The sequence below is a fragment of the Phalacrocorax carbo genome, chromosome 7 (genome assembly GCF_963921805.1).
Source record: "Phalacrocorax carbo chromosome 7, bPhaCar2.1, whole genome shotgun sequence".
Taxonomy (NCBI): Eukaryota; Metazoa; Chordata; class Aves; order Suliformes; family Phalacrocoracidae; genus Phalacrocorax; species Phalacrocorax carbo.
Window position 1 is genome coordinate 45,290,423 of NC_087519.1, and position 13,523 is coordinate 45,303,945.

Genomic DNA, 13,523 nt, shown 5'->3' on the forward strand with positions numbered 1-13,523 from the left:
TTTTTCAGAAAAGTTGAGTTAGAAATTTTCTGAAAACTGGTAATAAAAAACTGTAGACATAAATTTTTTAAACAGTTGCATATAAGGTAATAGTGCTACACTTGTTTTCTTCTTGGTTTCCTTGCTACAATTGAAACAAAACCAAAACAATTTGTCTTTATGGGGCAACTTTTTAAGCTCCTTTTTAGCATGCTGTAAGTCCAACTGTTTCTCAATGTCAGTTTGAAGCTTTGAAGCGACTATACAGTACAGTTCATAAATGTTCAAATTTAGAGACTTACCTTCCTTATATTGCAGTGCTTCGAAATGGCTTCTAATATCATCTGCAGTATTTCTCATGACTGGGTTCTACTAAGTGAGCTGCATGTTTTTATTTAGTATGCTTGGTATGTTTAGCTGTATTCACTAAACTTCCCCTTTTAAATAATTCCTTCACTTTTTTTTTTTTTTTAACTCTTATCTTCTGACCACTCCCCCAGTGTTACTTCTTGTGCAAATACAGTTTCAGAGGCTGCTTTGCTCACATACTTAGTATTGTATAGTTTGGGTTTTGGACCTTTCTTTCTATGACCTGTGGGGTAAGTATAGGTAAATACTGTGATGACAGAGTGTCGGGGACATGCATGTGCCCCGGATGCTGGTACATGAGAGCCCATTTAAATAGTGCCTGATGTTTGAGGTATGTGGGAATTTGTTTTCCACTGGTTGGTTTTCTTTCTTTGCTGTTACACTGGCAGTTAGAGCAAAGGGTTGACATCAGGCATTACCCTTCTTGTAGATTAATTATCCTGCTTATGGCCTCTTCCTCCTGCCCTGGAGCATCTCAATGAGGAGCAGCGGTGTGCAGGGGTTGTGAAGTGACAGGGTGTCTCCAGGGGTGCCCTTTAAGCCCAGTGTCCAGGCGCTGCTGTGCACATCGTGCTCCTTCCTCAGGTCACAGATGTCTTCCAGGTGTCACAGTGCTTCCTCTGTCTTTTCATCCTAGGGCCAGTGGAGTTCTAAAAGATTCCAAAGTTTTCATGTATTTGAAGTTAATTTCAATTCATAGATTTTTTTCAGTAATGGGGAAGTCTTCCCAGTCAGGATAATTAGTGAAGATTGTCCATATGGATGTTGTTTCCAGCTGTGGTATAAAACCCAACACTTGAGACAAATGCACCTTGGAACAGTTTTTGTGTGTGAAATCTGCATTCTGCACTAACATCTTTTTCCCCAAAGAAAGCCAATTATCACATAGGTATTCCTAGCCTGGAACCTTTCTTGACGTTTTGTCATAATTGATAACATCAGAATATGACCTTCAAGTATTTTTTCTGCGTTTACTGATTTCACCTTTCAAAAAGTTGTCTGTTATGTCGTATTATTACCAAATGTAGAGTTTTTAATTTAGATAAATGTTCTCCTTTTTCCTTAATTCTTCTTACCACCACTGCAGTTCGCTGTGTCATAACATGTAAAGAGGGGGAGCAGTGTTATGAAGCACGGTTACAGTTCATGGAGAGGCATATGATGCATCAGGAAGTTAGTGCCAGTGAGGAATGGTGTTGTGGTCCTTATGCAGCTGCTCACAATTTCAGTCATAAAAACGTCATAGAAACGCTTTGGAAACTTGAGACTTTATTTCCAGGAAAACTTGAATGAAATGAATGTATCAGCCTTATATTCTGGTAGATGCTCCTTATCAAAAATGAGTTTGAAAATGTGTGAAGAATGGTAACCACACTGGGATTTTCTAATCCTACATGGGATGTTAAACAGTATTTCTGCAAAGTACTTTTTTTGGCAACTTTCTCTTTTTTTGGTCCTCAGTAGTGCCTGTTCTAAGGTGAAGCAAACGATATACAGCAATGTTCAGCCTTCAAATTCCAATTTACTGTGGGACCCAGAGTTCATGCTAGATTTTATCGAGAATCCTTCTGCTCACAGCATTAACTACTCAATGCTGGGCAAGATCCTGAGCGATAACGCAGCCAACCGCTACAGCTTTGTCTGCAATGCACTAATGAATGTGTGCATGGGGCACCAAGATGCAGGAAGGTAAGGCAAACCATGCCAGAATCGGAACTGGGTGGATTTTTACATGGTAAGCATGAAGTTTCCTTTCCCCTTTTTGTTTTGTGTCTTTTTTGCAATTGTTTTCATTCATTAGTCTTTCTGGTTGCTGAAAATTTGAGTAAGTTTCCTCTGAGTTTTTTCATTAAATCAATCTACATAATTTAACAGAAGGGAGTAACAAGTAGGAAGTACTCACTGTAAGATAGTAAGCTTTTTGTATCAGCAGTTGTGCCATTTCAGACAGAACAGCTCAGCACAATCTTTGCTCATTAGAAGCCTGTAAATGAGGGAAGATTCTGCATTAGGTCATTTCCTTCTTCTGATGCAACCAGTGTTTAATTTATTAAATGTGTAATTTATTAATTATGGAATTCATCTTCATAGGAATTATATAGATTTTTCCCAACCAAAATACTTTTAAAAAGTATTAAGAGTTTTATTGGATAGAATCTACTAGAGTTATAACAGCTGTCAGTTATGTTTTAAGAGTAGCTTGGACCTCATGGTCCACAGTTCAAGTTGATCTCACATGATTAGAGTTAAGGATGAGATCTGCACTTCAACAGGTTGTCCTGCTCTGTCTTACTGTGGGTGTCTTCTTACACCAGCAGGTGCTGACTCCTGTCACAGTCAGGTGGAGCTTTGGTCTGATCCAGCATGAGACTTCTTGGGTCTTAAGTCTGTTAGATCTTTTTAGATGATCCCAAGGTACTGATAAGAAGTACAGTGAAGAACCCCTGCAGTAAAACAGCTTGGTATCAGTGTCAGGGTTTTACACTGACACTGACAGTGTGTGTTTTAATTCATAGTTCAGATGTTCTACTCTCAGTTGCTTCCTCCTTCCAGTGTGTAAACATATAAACTCTGCCACCTTGTGCAGATGTAGCACTGCAGTGTTGAAACTGTTTTACCCTGGCTTTCCATTCTGCAGCATCTGTGATATAGGATGAAACAGACACTGATTTTTGGATCTACCCTTTACCTCTTCCCCCAGCACCCTTATTCCTCTTAGAAAATCAAAACCACCAGAACTTGGTCTTCTGTTCTGATTCTGTTCCAATTTTTATTAAGAAATTCTTTGTCTGATAGTTAGGCCTTAGATGCAGCAGTAGTTGACCATCTTTTTTAGGGTTGCTGACAGATCACAAAACTCAAGGAAATTGTGGATTGGTTTTCCCTTCCCTTCTGCCTCTCCTCCTCCTCCTCTCCTCCTCCTCCTCCTCCTCCTCTCCTCCTCCTCTCCTCCTCCTCCTCCTCTCCTCCTCCTCCTCCTCCTCCTCTCCTCCTCCTCCTCCTCCTCTCCTCCTCCTCCTCCTCCTCTCCTCCTCCTCCTCCTCTCCTCCTCCTCCTCCTCTCCTCCTCCTCCTCCTCCTCCTCTCCTCCTCCTCCTCTCCTCCTCCTCCTCCTCCTCTCCTCCTCCTCCTCCTCCTCTCCTCCTCCTCCTCCTCCTCCTCTCCTCCTCCTCCTCCTCCTCTCCTCCTCCTCCTCCTCCTCTCCTCCTCCTCCTCCTCCTCTCCTCCTCCTCCTCCTCTCCTCCTCCTCCTCCTCCTCCTCCTCTCCTCCTCTCCTCCTCCTCCTCCTCTCCTCCTCCTCCTCCTCTCCTCCTCCTCCTCTCCTCCTCTTCCTCTCCTCCTCCTCCTCCTCCTCTCCTCCTCCTCTCCTCCTCCTCCTCTCCTCCTCCTCCTCTCCTCCTCCTCCTCTCCTCCTCCTCCTCTCCTCCTCCTCCTCTCCTCCTCCTCCTCTCCTCCTCCTCCTCTCCTCCTCCTTCCCTCCTCCTCCTTCCCTCCCTCTCCTCCTCCTTCCCTCCCCCTCCCCTCCTTCCCTCCCCCTCCCCTCCTTCCCTCCCCCTCCCCTCCTCCTTCCCTCCTCCTCCTTCTCCTCCTTCTCCTCCTTCTCCTCCTTCTCCTCCTTCTCCTCCTTCTCCTCCTTCTCCTCCTTCTCCTCCTTCTCCTCCTTCTCCTCCTTCTCCTCCTTCTCCTCCTTCTCCTCCTTCTCCTCCTTCTCCTCCTTCTCCTCCTTCTCCTCCTTCTCCTCCTTCTCCTCCTTCTCCTCCTTCTCCTCCTTCTCCTCCTTCTCCTCCTTCTCCTCCTTCTCCTCCCTTTTCCCTTCTTTTTTCTCTTCTTATTGACTCCTGCCCAAACTGTGTGCAGTTCCTGCATCCTTCTCCCTGTCCCCAGTATGAAGCCATCTCTGAAATGTTGGAGCAGGTCCAAAGGAGGCCACAAAAATGGCCAGAGGGCTGGAACACTTCTATGAAGACAAGCTGAGAGAGTTGGGGTTGTTCAGCCTGGAGAAGACAAGGATTTGGAGGGGACATTCTTGTGGCCTTTCAACATATAAAGAAGGCTTATAAGAAAGATGGAGTGAGACTTTTTACCAAGGCCTGAAGTGACAGGGCAAGGGGCAACATTTTTGAACTGACAGAGGGTAGATTTGACTTGGACATAAGGAAGAAATGTTTTATGATGAGGGTGGTGAGACACTGGAACAGGTTGCCCCATCCCTGAAAGTGTTCAGGGTCAGGTTGGACGGTGTTTTGAGCAACCTGGTCTAGTGGAAGATGTCCTTGCCCATGGCAGGGGGGTTGGACTAAATGATCTTTAAAGGTCCCTTCCAGCCCAAACCATGCTGTGATTCTGTGAAATGTGGGGCATTGTTGGCAGAGCAGAGCAGCTGAGAGGAAGCAGTTTTGTAAGAGCAACAAAGGGGAACATCTAAATGTGGCCAGATGAGTTTCACTGTGGAACAGAGAAAAAATAACTTGCACTGGGATGAGTCAACTCTGCTCTGTTTTTTAAAACATTACATAATTCTGAATCACACATTACACAGTATGAGATCTATGAAGTAAAATTCATTAATGCCAATTGATTTTGTGACTCTCTCCTCCCTCCTAAACAGTAGCGCTGGCCTGGCACAGGGAAGGAGGACTTCTGCAGTGAAATGTCCCTGATGACCTGGGCACTAGCGAGATGTGCACCACATGCACCACTCTCCTGTGACAGTTTTGCATGAAAGAGGATGGAGCTGCTGTGTTTGGGTAGCAGCGCTGAGGAAAGGCCAGGGTGGTGGGTGTGCTCCTGTAGAGAAGGACAGGTCATCTGTCCTGGTGGGCTGCAGGGTGCTCCATCCCTTTTCCTGGGCAGCTCAGCACAGGTAGAGAAGCTGGTATTAACACAGGGTGTACAAAAGTAGGTTTTACACAAAATAAACGTCATATGCTACTGTAGATTGGATGGGGTTATGGGGTACAAGTCACATACTGGGTTTTCTCCGGATGCTCCAGTTGTCCACAGCTGAGTAACACTAGGTTATATGTACAGTAGCATAAATCACATTTGGACATAAGTAAGGAAACACCAGTTCTTCTGCCAAGCACTGATCTGCTTTGACCTAAATATTTATTGTTTACAAAATATCTTGCTTCTGTATTAGTTTTTCTCTTCTTTCCTAGGATTAATGACATAGCAAACCTTTGTGCAGAGCTGACGGCGTGCTGCACAGTGCTTAGCTCGGAGTGGTTAGGCGTTGTAAAAGCTCTTTGCTGCTCTTCAAACCATGTCTGGGGTTTCAATGATCTGCTCTGCAGTGTGGATGTAAGTTCAATATCTTCTGAAGTACCTGTTAAACCTATTTGCTTAGGGTGCACTTAGAAGTATAGTATAGTTTCCGTTCAGTACAAAATGCTGAGCACAAATTTAATCCTGTATCCATTTGAGTTCTCAAGGCTTTTAATGAGATTCCCAATTGATTTTTATTCTTTCCTACATCTTCAGGGTTAATATAGACTTTGGGCAGAGTTTAGAGTTTTCTTTTTGTAAATTTTTTTTCTTTATTACAGAATGAATCGGAATATCAGAGGTGCTCTTTGAAAGGAGCAGGCACGTCCGTATACTTTTTCTAAAATGCTGATGGATGTGCAAATAAGTATCTCTATTTTCAAGATCTTGTTTCAGTGTTGGTCTTTAGGTTGTAGGAGGGGTGGTACACTTTTCTGTTCCTTACTCATCTGGTGTAAGTTACTGTAGTTCTGTTAAGTCAGAAGGATTATGGTGACTAATGTTATCCAATATCTGATTCCAGATATATTTATCTGTAGTTTGATTACCTATGCCTTTAGGAACAGATTGAAGCTGTGTACTCGGGGGGTGTATGCTTGTCCTGAACCTAAGGAATAAGTATTGATGTTATCAATTTTTATAGAATGATAAAATTTTCTCTGGTTTTTCTAAGACTGATGTTTTTTATTTCAGAATTAATTTGTGGTATTTGAAATAGGTGTTTGTTAAAATTAAGTTAAGAGCTATCAGTATTTGCCATAAAAGTTTGGGAAATGCGTTAAAATGTAGAGACAATTGCTTATGTTTACACATTTTACTGTTTATTTTTCTAGTTAATTCCTTAATAATTGTGGCCGTGGTATGTGTGCTGTTATTTGAAGCCTTGCAATGTTTTTCCTTCAAGGTGAGCGATCTTTCATTCCATGATTCCCTGGCCACTTTCATTGCTATATTGATCGCCCGGCAGTGCTTTTCTCTGGAGGATGTAGTTCAGCATGTTGCACTGCCTTCTCTTCTTGCAGCTGGTAAGAAAATACCAAGAGAATAATGTAAAATGAAAAACTTAAGACTTCTTAAGAAATCTCCATTGGTTGAATAAGTAGTGTGTTCTGAACTGCATTCTTGTATGGAATGCCACCTATTGTGCATTGCCGCGTGTGTGTCTGTGCAGTTCCCAAAAGGAGCAATGCCGAGTTAGATCAGAGAACCCACATGTGACAAGTGGTATCAGAGTTGCTGACAGCACACTGTCCCCTTCTGTTATGCGGCCTCACCTTCTGCTTACAACTCTTCTGCTCTATGCTATGTGCTTCAGTGTCTGCCAGGTCTACTCAGAGTATGTGTTGCCTGGCATCAGTCTGCCTGACATTGCCATTTTCTTTCTGACCTCGTCGTCTTCGCCTCCAGCCCTGGAGGCCTGTAGCTGTGGTCCTCTTTGTTGGCCACTTCACACATTTCTTTTCACTTTCTGCTTGGATTTGTGTTTCTTATTTCTGCTTTGACTATCAAAAGCCATTTTAACCATGTATTCTTTTCTGCCATTAATTAGGTCTCTTGCTTACCAAAAATCATACTATTTTTCCTGGTTTTTAATGACTCAAGGCCATAAATGCTGATTCTCATTGATGAAATTATTGTATTCCCATTTAAAATGGGGCTGTGAGGTAGAACATTTCCAGGCCTGCCACTGTGACTTGTAAGGTCCTAGGCAGATGCCTTATGTCCACATCCCATCTTCCGTAGCCTGTGGAGATCCAGATGCTGAGCCTGGGGCGAGGATGACCTGTCGGCTACTCCTGCACCTCTTCAGGACACCCCAGGTCTGCATCTTTCCCCAGGGAACAGGTAAGTTGCACGGTGCCTGGTCCTTCCATTTCAGAAAGTGAACCAGATGGGTTTTGATTGCTTCAGATTTCATGTGTGAAAATATGCATAGTGCAAATAGAAGTGATAGCCTGTTTAAAATTACAGGTGTTTCACTAGTGAGAGGTTGATACATACTATTCTTGTTTGGGAAATGTTTTATATGGATGTAAAACTCTAGAAATTTGCTGAAACTTACTCATTGTCAACACCTGGCCACCCAGGTGTGGCATAATGCTGACATAAGACTCAGCCATATTAATAGTACATCTTCAAAAAGAAAATAAGTTTTAACACAGCATCTGTGTACACTTCAGCAAAGAGGAATACATTTAGAAGAACGGTTCTGTCCTGACAGTTCTCATTTTGGTTTGGAATTTCATTGAAACAGTCATGTGAGCCTGGGACCTATTACTAATGTTTTTGTGCCGGTGCTGCTATTTGTTATGGTGGTACGATTGACAGTCCCCCACCTTCCTTCGTACTAAGTACTGTTGGGGCAGTGACAGCTCCTGTAGTGGGTCATCTCACAGTGACAGAGAAACTAATAGGGGTATACGCATCTTGCAGTTTGGTAGCCTTGCATGTAAATTGAAATTAAATGTGATTTTAAATTGGGAATAATAAAGCATCTAGTCCAACAGAAGAAACATGAGGAAGTTAGTTCTCAGGATATATTAAAGCAGTTCTCTTCCCTTTTAAATTTTAATACTCTGTGGTCTGACCTGTGTATGTTTGCCACAGACCAAAAGAGGAAGGAAAAGAGCAAGGAACAAGCACCTAACAATTAAAAGGAAACAAGACTGGAAATAACGGGTGTTTTGACTTATAAGTATTTCATCAAATTTGATGACAAGACTATTTGTATGGGAAAATGAAATTGAAAGAAAAAATTTTTTTCAGCTTTTAAGTGGTGTCAAATTCTGCTGTGTAAAAGTAATAGTTTCTTTTTTGACCAGAAATGAATGAGCTTTTGTTGCTTATTCAAGCAAAATAAGTAAGAGCTGTGAAGAATACCGTCTGAGTAACAGAAATATGTTACATATTTCCAGGGTTCCCTAGAAATTAAAATAGATTTGAATAGATAGGAAGAATCATGTCTGAACTCTAAGAAGTAGTAAAAATCAAATAAAATGTGACCATGTTACAGACCTCTCTTACATATGGCACAGTTAACCATGTCAGAAAGGCAGTAGATTCATCCTTCTTTTCTCCCTCCCTTTCACTCTATCGTCTCCTTCAAGCTAGGCAAAGCACTCACTGACTTTTTTGCAGTCTGCTTCTGAGCTGCAGAATTCAGCTTAACTGTGTAACAGGCATTTATATTAATTAATTTTGCCTCAGTTGTTATGAAGACTAGGTGAGGGAAGTAATTTCCTAAATCTGTGAGGTCAAAACCAAAATACACTTCAGTGTCTTGTGGTTAAATTCACTATTTACATGGACACTGTGAAATGACAGGCTCCTTTTTCTGTTTGAGTGGTCATAGCTTATTTTGTTATTAATACATCATAACCATGTATCTTGGTTGATTTTAATGACTTACCTGTTGGCCTTCAGTTTCAATTTCAGAAAATTCAGTTCTTCATTCAATTATTGTACTTCTATAGCTATTTTAGGTGAAGAGGATTTTGTACAAAGGAAACTTTAGTTGGTAAATAAAAACCATTTTCTACAAGATTTACTCTTCTTTCCATAGGGAAATTATTTCCTGGAATTCGTTCTTCTTGTGATCGTCACCTCTTGGCTGCTGCTCACAACAGTATAGAAGTGGGAGCTGTGTTTGCAGTCTTAAAAGCAATTTTGATGCTTGGTAAGACTATGAAGAGTCATGTCTAATGGTTTTGTTCTAGTGTTTGGGTAAAAAACAGATCGTGCTAGTTCACTTCCCTGGGAATGCTCCTGGGAAAGGAAAACCCTGACGATAGGAGAAAAACGTGGATGCTGTCTGTGCTGCTGTAGCATGTGAGTAGCGTTTCCCCCACAGGTCAAGATACAGAATTTTTCTCCGGTGAGTCAGCCTCAGCTGATAAGGCTTTAAGCAGATGTGACTTTTTCACATTTTGACCCATGCCCCCGCCACCAAGTCCCAGTACATTTCAAACTCAGGCGAGTCCCTCTCAAATATGGAGAGGAAATATGGTCTCAGATAATTTTTCCCACCTTCTTCTGTGTTTTACCACAAATCATGTGTGTCTGTCATTGTGGAAGTTGCAAAAGAATTGCTACTAAGCAACACTCCACGAACGACACGTGTGTTATTTTTCCAAACAAATAACTGTCTCAGAGCTTTGGTTTGGCTTAAGTTCAGTTAAAGCTCTTGTGACCTATGGTGATGTGTATTTTTTGAGCTAAGTAAATGTCCAGTTAAACAAGCAAGATCTTCCAGATGTGGACATACCCACAGGGGTATACCTCGAGCTAGAGTGCCATTATTATATCCTCTGTTGTCCAGCGTCTCAGAATTGTCTTAAAAACCCCATAATTCTTAGCAATGTGACACCATTGGGAAAGGTGTTGCCTATCTGGGATGGACTGATGGATTTGAGAGTGAGTTTGAAATACATTTATGGCCATTATCTATGTTCTCTTGCTATTCAGAGTGCTGAGATTTGCTATTTTTCTTCATTAATGGTGTGTAGCATGAACACTTATTTCATCTCTGTGCAGGGTTGTGGTTTGGATAGGGTCTGGTGCAAGGTGGTACAGAGGAAAAATCAGACGCACAGTTTATTTGTGCCTTCACATCGCAGTACATCCCCTCCTATACTTAAAAGGTTGTATTTGGAGATGTCTCTTCTTGGCACCCTGTATTAGTTATTTAAAAGTTGTACTTGATTTGTAGAGGAAAAGCAATAGAAACATGGTAGCTGTTGCAGCTCTATGCTGAGGAAGCTTTGTGAGTAGAAATCTATGTTAGAAAAAAGTAATAGCTACCCACAATGAAAGATGGTGCTGCAGTCAGCTGCTCTAGGGTGTGTCAAATGTCTTCACAAGTTTTATGAAAGTGTTCTAGTGTGGCTTTAGCTTCATGTGTGGCTTGGTATCAATCTCTTCATTGTATTCTTTGCCTGCCAGGTTCTTCCCTCTTGTCCTTCATGGGTACAGATTTGGGCTTGATATGGCTACGCTCACAAGCTCATAAGGTACTTGAGTGGAGACAGGGTATGGATGGGCTGTTTGCTGCTGCCATCTGTTCATGTGCGTTGGGCACAGACATCCACCAGCTTGTTTCTCACACTCTTTGCGATGACCTTGTCCCGGACTTTGAGTTCTGCAGGGCTTGATGTTGTCTGCTCCACCAGCCGTTGGGTTGATGGTACAGGGGTTTTTGGATTTGCCTGGATTTGGGGGAACAGAGGGATTATAACTGCTTTCACTTCTCAGGGTATGTTCTACTGTTTTGCTATTGGCCTACTTAAAAATCATTTCTCTTCTGTCTCACAAGCGACAACCCTGTTTATCTAGCCTCTCCCCTCTCTGTAAGGAGTTGATTCCTTGTGCTGCAATGGACCATGCAGAGGGGATCGGGGCAGGAGCGTGCTTGCCATAGTGGAGAGCTGGGTGAGCCTGCTGGGCTGGCTGTGCAGAGCAGGCTGAGGGGTCAGGGATGAAACATGTGCTGTCAGGTCACAGCCATCACTGCCACCCACCGGCAGGTACTCTCTGTCATAGCAAGTCAGGGCTTTGTTTTTGATAGATTTAAATAAAGTTCAGTCTTTATTTAAAAAAATGATTGTATGCTGTGGAGTAACTCTAAAGCAGCACAGACCAGGGTGGGGGACTGGCATTGCCTATTTTTCTTAGCAGTCACTCTACTAAATCCTCTTTTTTTTTTGTCCAAGGTAATGCAGTACTGGGGAAAACAGAAACAGTGATGGAAAAACTGACTGTGCAGGAGGACCTAGTGCACCATGGTGTTTTGAGCACTCTGTGTAAATGTGTAGTAGTGTGGGGATGTGGTCACAGCTGCTGAAAGGCTTGTCAGTATCCTTGGTGCAGTAGTTTGAAATATTTTGCTGGTAGTTGCAGATTTTAGCAAAAAATCCCAGCATATGTGTAACCAGAGGCCCTGGTGTGAATGCATGTGTGTTTGAGTGGCTGAAGCAAGCCATTTAACCTTGTGATGTCATGTTAGTTGTTGATCTTGACAGTAGAATGAGGGGTTTTCTAAGGAATGACTATCATATGTGGTCTATCAGTTAAGATCCACAGGAATTTCTGCAGACTTAAAATATTAGGCTATGTTAGCCTGCTTCTCATGCAGGCTGTTGTCATGCATGCTCCTAGATGGCTTTGCAGGCTCTAGGGTATTATTATGTGCCACAGTGTGGGCTATTTTCCCCTGCTATTACATGATGTAGTTGCATCTTCTGCCTTGTCTAAGGTTTCAGGCCTGTAAACACATAAAATGTGAACTGCTACAGGTTTGATTTTTTTGTGTCCAAAGTATTTTTCCTTGCTCCTCCGGTCACACCCATTAGTTTCAGGTAGATGGTGGTTGTAGAGCTGTGCCCGTGCCTTGCAGAGAAGAGGGGCTCACCAGTGTCTTCCAGGCTCCCGCAGCGTGCTCTGCTCTTTTCCATTCCAGGAAGATCAATCTCTCTTGTCAAGAAGTTCATAGTAAGGTGCACTAAGAGGCCACTGCTCAATCGTCGTCTCTTGATGTAGGGTGTGTTAATAAATCAAAGTAAGAGAGAAGACTTGGAAAAGGATATCTGAGAAGGGCGAGTAACCCAACCCTTCCTTATCTGCCAAAGCAATTCCATGCACTCACTGACCTTTTCCTGTCAAGCACATAGTGGCTTTATTTGTGTTTGATTCGTATAAACTTTTTCCTACCTCTGTAATATCCATTAAAAAGATGCTATGCAAAATGAAACAAGTGGCCAATACTTCGACCATGGTGATTTTCAGAGTCAGTGCTGCCCTTTTTGAATACGACTGCCTCGCTCCTGCTTTACTCCTCAGCTGGCCTGTGCCTCCGAAGACGTCCCTTGGCATTTAAGCGGTCTGGAGGCACAGGGGCTTGGGTAAAAGTTCACCCTGTGCTTCTGTGCTTCTGCTGTACAGGTGATGCTGAAATTGGCAGCAACAATGTCAGCTCCTTGAAGAGTGAAGACTTCCATATGAGAGGCTTATTAGATGAACTCAATGAGGATGAAATCTGGGGTTCCTCTCACACTTTGAAATCATGTGGAAAAGGTGTTTCCATAGAAACTGCTAGTTTGAGCGAGTATGCTAGATATGTGCTAAGAACAATTTGCCAGCAGGTAATCTCTAAAACTACTCTTCTCTCTTCATTTGGAGAAACAATGTTATTTTTTTTTTTAAAGTACAACATATATTTTGGTGCAAAATGAATGTTGAAATATTTCAATATTTGAGTTTTGTTTGGGTTTCCCAATTTGGACGATTTGTACACGGATTAGTATGTTATTGGGGGGGAAAATTGCTTTTGTTAGTTATTAGCATCCCCTACGCGCTATCAGAATTGAGGTGTTTTTCCTACCTGAATCTCAAGCACTTTGAAGACAGTAGGACCACTCCATCAGCTGTCTGCTCAAAGTGCTTCTGCATTGGCGTTTGTTTTATTGCAAAGTTGCTTCCAAAGTATAGAAGAAATGACTTTTGGAAAACTTTTTAACAGTCTTACACCTCCAGGTGGTACTGAATGACAGAAGACATTTCTAATCTCGCATGTTTCATGAACCAGAGTTCACTTCAAGATTTGCATATGGAAAAACCACTTTTCAGTTTAGCTTACCAAAAGTTAATATTGCCTTGAAACTATCTTGTGAATCTGTTATCTGATTACTTACAGGAATGGGTTGGAGAGCACTGTTTAAAAGAACCTGAGAGGCTGTGCACAGACAAAGATCTTATTTTGGATCCCGTTCTTTCAAACAAACAAGCACAGAAACTCCTTCAACTTATCTGCTATCCTCATGGTATTAAAGAATGCACCGAGGGTGACAACCCTCAGAGGCAGCATATCAAACGCATACTTCAGGTAATGCAGTGGGGAAAAGGTGGAAAACTACC

At 42.3% G+C, this 13,523-nt stretch overlaps 1 protein-coding gene across 2 annotated transcripts in view; it reads left to right on the top strand.

Moving 5' to 3' along the window:
• Positions 1-13,523, top strand: part of MED12L (mediator complex subunit 12L) — a 154,228-nt gene that overhangs the window by 110,884 nt on the left and 29,821 nt on the right. The window contains exons 21-27 of one of the 2 annotated variants that reach the window (XM_064457797.1): positions 1,810-2,037; positions 5,510-5,651; positions 6,520-6,640; positions 7,359-7,460; positions 9,178-9,291; positions 12,552-12,751; positions 13,303-13,491. In XM_064457797.1, the coding sequence (XP_064313867.1) occupies positions 1,810-2,037; positions 5,510-5,651; positions 6,520-6,640; positions 7,359-7,460; positions 9,178-9,291; positions 12,552-12,751; positions 13,303-13,491 (1,096 nt within the window). The remainder of the gene's footprint in view (positions 1-1,809; positions 2,038-5,509; positions 5,652-6,519; positions 6,641-7,358; positions 7,461-9,177; positions 9,292-12,551; positions 12,752-13,302; positions 13,492-13,523) is intronic. The other variant, XM_064457798.1, reaches the window with a different exon arrangement.